Here is a 5,041-nt window from a genome sequence, read left to right as displayed (position 1 = left end):
CGCTCGCCTCTTCTCAATTGACAAGATAAGATACGGCCTGTCTGATTGGCTTGTTGCTTGTAACGTCAGTCTGTTAGGCCTTAGCAGACCAATAGGCGGAAAGAGTAATAAAATATGCGCTGGATTATAATAAGGAAAAAAAATATGACACTCTGCAATGGCAGTGACGTCAGGCTAGGAAGCAATTGTCGCCCAGCTCAAGCGATTACTCGCAAAAGAGAGCGTGGTGTCTTGGAGTTATCCCTGCTTCATCCCGCCACACCTCAACTTTCAACAAAGTTGAATAACTAGCGCAAACGTCGTGGATTTATCCCAGACTTTAAAAAAAATTACTGATGTATTAATTTTTTTAAAAGTTTGTTTTTTGAAAACCCAATCTGTGCAAGATTATCTTTGTCTTGCAAAGTTTGTAGCACGTGCGAGCTTACATTTTCTTTTTTTTTTAACAAAATTCTCTGATGCTTCAGAAGACAGCAAAAAAGAAACGGTTAGTCCACACACACACTCACACTCACACACATTGATTGCCAACGCTTCTGCTTTTGAACAGCCTCTTCGCAAACTCAATTAAAGTACTGGTTGTGATGAAGACGCGCTCTTAAAATTGTAACCAACCGCGATGGAAGGATCCAGCGGGTCTAGCTTTGGAATAGACACTATTTTGTCCAACAGTTCCAGCAGCCCTGTGCTGATGAACGGTGATTTTCGCCACGGTGACAACAGGACTTCAGATTTCCGAAATCAGGCCACCCCGTCCCCCAGCTCGGAGATAGACACAGTGGGCACCGCTCCCCTATCGCCGCTCTCCATGGAGCACCAAGAACAACATCTCGGGCCGGACAATCTCCTTCCACATCAGCAGCAAACTTTGCAGCAGCAGCAGCAGCCGCAACTGGCAGCCGGCAGCTCCGGCCCCAGGACTTCCACCTCTTCTTTTTTAATCAAAGACATTTTGGGCGATAGCAAACCGCTGGCAGCCTGCGCCCCTTACAGTACCAGCGTCTCCTCACCTCACACCCCCAAACCAGAGGCAGAATCCTTCAGGCAAAAGACAGAACCCGAAGAGAGTAAAAACCGGGACAAGCTCGACAAACGAGATGACAGTCAAAGTGATAACATCAAATGCAACGGTGAGTCCGCCTGTCTCTTGTTGTATCATTATATATACACACACACACACATATATATATATATATATATATACATATCGGTATTGCTTGTTTTTGGTAATTTGCAACTAACAGTTTTGCAAGTGCTACAGACATATGTAACGCTGCACACTGACAGCTTTCGGTGGCGTGGAGGGAATTATCAGGGCTTTCAAGGCATATCATGAACAAAAACTGCGATCTTGGTTTGAATAACGTTGGGACGCTTGAGAGGCTACCTCCCTGGCTAATGATGCAGATTTGTTTCGTTCAGGGGGTTCTTTAAACATTTGCTTTTGACTGGTGGCGTGTCGCTGTCACCTTTGTTTATTCTTGTTTGTGCCGAGTAAATAGACTGTAACTGTATATCCCACGCCTTTTCCAAAACTACGGAGATTGGACGCCTATGCAATTGCGAGTCCGCAGCGCCCGGGAGCATTCAATTCCGTGTTCGTATTCAGGGAAATGCTATCGTGGGCTGCAGAGACAGGCAGGCCTACTTACTTGTGTTTTTTTTTGCTAAACGTTGATTGTCGTATCTTCTCGCTTCTATCGGTTGTAATTATGATACGGGAAGTACAGAAATGCAGCCGCGATTATCTAGGCAACGAGAGGATTATTTAATTAGTTGATTTACTCGGAATCAGCAATTTTACAACGCCAGCCGATTTTGATGATTTTTGGGGGGGACTGTACACAGATTGATATAATTGGTCCTTTCCCCGCCACATTTAACATGCTAATAGTTTATAATGACTGTTATAACAAGTATACAATAAATGAAAATGTGCGATCAATAGAATGATCTTTTTTTATATACTAAATCTGCTTTAATATAAGACGATCACTCGCCAAACACTTCTAATGATACGTTATCACCATCAGCCATTTTCTGCTGTTGTAAATTGTGTGTAAATGAAAAAAAACTGGTCTTTTTTTTATAATTCATTCAGTGATTACTATTAGCATAATAGAAAAAAAAACAGATGTAGAGTCTGGTCTGGCGATTTTTATGCCCAAACCTCCCCAGTGGGTCAATTAGAGAGATTATTGTTCTTCCTGCAGGGGAGATCATGGAGCGCCGCAAAAACTGGTACAAATAGAGATGGATTGACATATCGATTTCCCAGCATTTCAGGAAAAACTCAAAGTTGACAAATAGTATCCGGAATTCTTACCGCTGTCACCCGGACCTGTATATCTATCGAAAGATTCTAAACACACTGAATCAGTTACACGTTTCGCTCTCATTACTATTAAGGTCGATGGTTTGGCGAATAATTCCATTTTTTTTGCATTTTAAATACACATGCTTTTTGATAATTAATTGATATAAGATCGGCATAAAATGTTTTATAATTTCCATAAATTGGAACTCTACGAGAGGCACACAAATGGCTATTTTGCACATGCAAATGATATGCAAAACCGTGCGGGGAAATTGGAACTTTTTTTTGCAAATAAGGTTACAGGATGCTTCTCAAACTAAAATTTCTGTTTCGCTGCTGGGCATTTGGATTCACGCGCTGCCATTCTATCTCGTGTTAGGAACAAAAGAAGAAGGCGACCGTGAAATAACGAGTAGCCGGGAAAGTCCTCCTGTGCGAGCGAAGAAACCTCGCAAGGCGCGAACGGCCTTTTCCGACCATCAGCTCAATCAACTGGAGCGCAGCTTCGAGCGTCAGAAATACCTGAGTGTCCAAGATCGCATGGATCTGGCAGCGGCGCTCAACCTGACGGACACCCAGGTCAAAACCTGGTATCAGAACAGGAGGTACGTGAGCTGTCCTGATACACTCAATCCCGCACTCTCTGTATACAGAGAAACTATGCCGCGCACAAATCAGTATGACATCGGTGAATACTCGCAGTGCCGGCCTATCATATCAACTTATTTTATACAGTTGGCACACATTCTGCTCTAAACAATCGCCCTATTTCACCTCCAAGATAAGCACGCTGTACTGAAACAAGGGAGCTAACTATGAGAGCACCAGAATTGTATGGACACTAGTCAGCTGTTAAACACAAAACACACGGGAACTGTGCTCCAGAAGCGGATTTCTTCTTGCACTGAGAGTGAAATGGAAAGATTCTAACCATCACCTATAAGACAAATACAAGGAGTCCACGAACACTTCAAACATTTTCCAAATAGTTCCTGTATATCTTCAAACTTTGCAATCTTGGTTGAATATGACCGTCGATAGTCTTCGGTTTATCATTATATAGATTGGCTTATTTTTAAAATGATCTTGTTATTAAATGCGTTTTATATGTTTCTGCAAAGTGAAGTGTGTGCATTGAGGTGGAGGCTTTCAGCTACTGTTTAAAATCGCAGCTAGATTTGTTACGAGGTGTGATTATTGTAAAGGCACATTTGGATGCATTTATTCGACTTTTAAAATAGTTTCATTTGAAATGTTCTCCACTTCTATGTTTCGGACTGCCGTAAAAAAAACAAATAAGGGCCATTTTTCACCGAAAGCATTATGTTTTAGTTAAAAGATATTCCTATATCCTCGTCTATCCTTGGCTACTGAGACTGGATGCGAAATATTGCATTCATCGCAGCTGAGGGTAACTGGAGTTGGAAATGGGCATCCAGTTGCCATCTATCCACAGTTTTTCTGTCTCATTACATACAGTTTCCAACCATGCTAAATCTGTCAGAAAACATTAACGTCAGCTGTTCCCAAATCTAAACACGGTTTAATGCATTATACTTTTTAACCTTTTAGCTTGTTATTCCAGTCCGTTTTTGTTAATTACTCAGATAAAGCTTTGCACAGCGCGCATGCACACTGAAAACATTTAACTGAACCAGTCTCCTATTTGCATCTGAGCCTTGTAGTTCCACCTTACTGTTGATGAATCTGGCATTAACATTTCAGCTTTTATATACTGGTTTAGTTTGTAATAAATTCAAATGCGTTGCCGCTCAAAATAGGTACAATGCTCAGACTAGTTTGTGAGCCGCGAAGATTCTTCCTTTTTATACACATTTATTGGAGCAATTTGTTTTTAAGCATAATCTAAAATACTCACAGCCTCCCTAATTATATAATCGATCTGTGCACTGCTTCAATTCAGTACAAATGCATTTGAAACCCCCATTGCTGGGTATTATGTGCTTTGCGTTGCCTCTTGTCAGGTCGCCTGCTTTATTTCACCAGGGTTATTTGCACTGTTACTTGCAAAGCCCCACTAATATTCTTGGCTATTTCTGCACTATTTCAGGACGAAGTGGAAGAGGCAGACTGCGGTGGGACTGGAGCTGTTGGCCGAGGCCGGGAATTACTCCGCTTTGCAGAGAATGTTCCCATCTCCCTATTTCTACCACCCGAGCCTACTAACTAACATGGACACGACGGCGGCGGCAGCGGCCATGTACATGTACCGGACTCCACCGCCTCACCCCGGACTGCAGCGGCCACTCGTCCCGCGGGTCCTCATCCACGGGCTCGGCCCGGCAGGACAGCCAGCACTCAATCCCCTGCCCAACCCCATCCCCGGAACAGCACACCCCCGGTGAGAAACAGAGAGGGAGTGGTGGGAAAAAAAACAAACACAGACTGTGGAAAAAGCCGCTGAGAGGGTCATAAAAAACGGACTCTGCTCTAATGTAAGAGAAAAGAAGAAAAAAGGTCAAGGCTAATGGACTTGGAAGTTTGCACTGATTTCTCATGACCTTTTTTTCTGACTGTGGCATGCACCAGAATAGTAAGAAGTGTACATTTCGAGGACTGGGTGATTTACGCGTATTTATTATATGTCGTCAGAGAAATCCGGGTTGAAACTATATAAACATTAGTAAAGTACATACAGATTTTTTTTCTCATTTTCATGCAGTCTTTTCAATCAAATAAATACTTAGATCAAGTAAACTAGTG

The 5,041-nt window shown here is 42.5% G+C and overlaps 1 protein-coding gene across 1 annotated transcript; it reads left to right on the top strand.

Annotated features, from left to right (window-relative positions):
- The first annotated feature begins 619 nt into the window (after nt 1-619).
- Nucleotides 620-4,683, top strand: barhl2 (BarH-like homeobox 2). Its single transcript, XM_070886006.1, has 3 exons — nt 620-1,130; nt 2,697-2,922; nt 4,389-4,683. Exons 1-3 carry the CDS (start codon nt 620-622, stop codon nt 4,681-4,683), a joined length of 1,032 nt encoding a protein of 343 aa, XP_070742107.1.
- Nucleotides 4,684-5,041: the final 358 nt, after the last annotated feature.

Source organism: Pristiophorus japonicus, chromosome 8 (assembly GCF_044704955.1).
Source record: "Pristiophorus japonicus isolate sPriJap1 chromosome 8, sPriJap1.hap1, whole genome shotgun sequence".
NCBI classification, from domain to species: domain Eukaryota; kingdom Metazoa; phylum Chordata; class Chondrichthyes; family Pristiophoridae; genus Pristiophorus; species Pristiophorus japonicus.
This window is presented reverse-complemented; position numbering and strand designations above follow the sequence as displayed.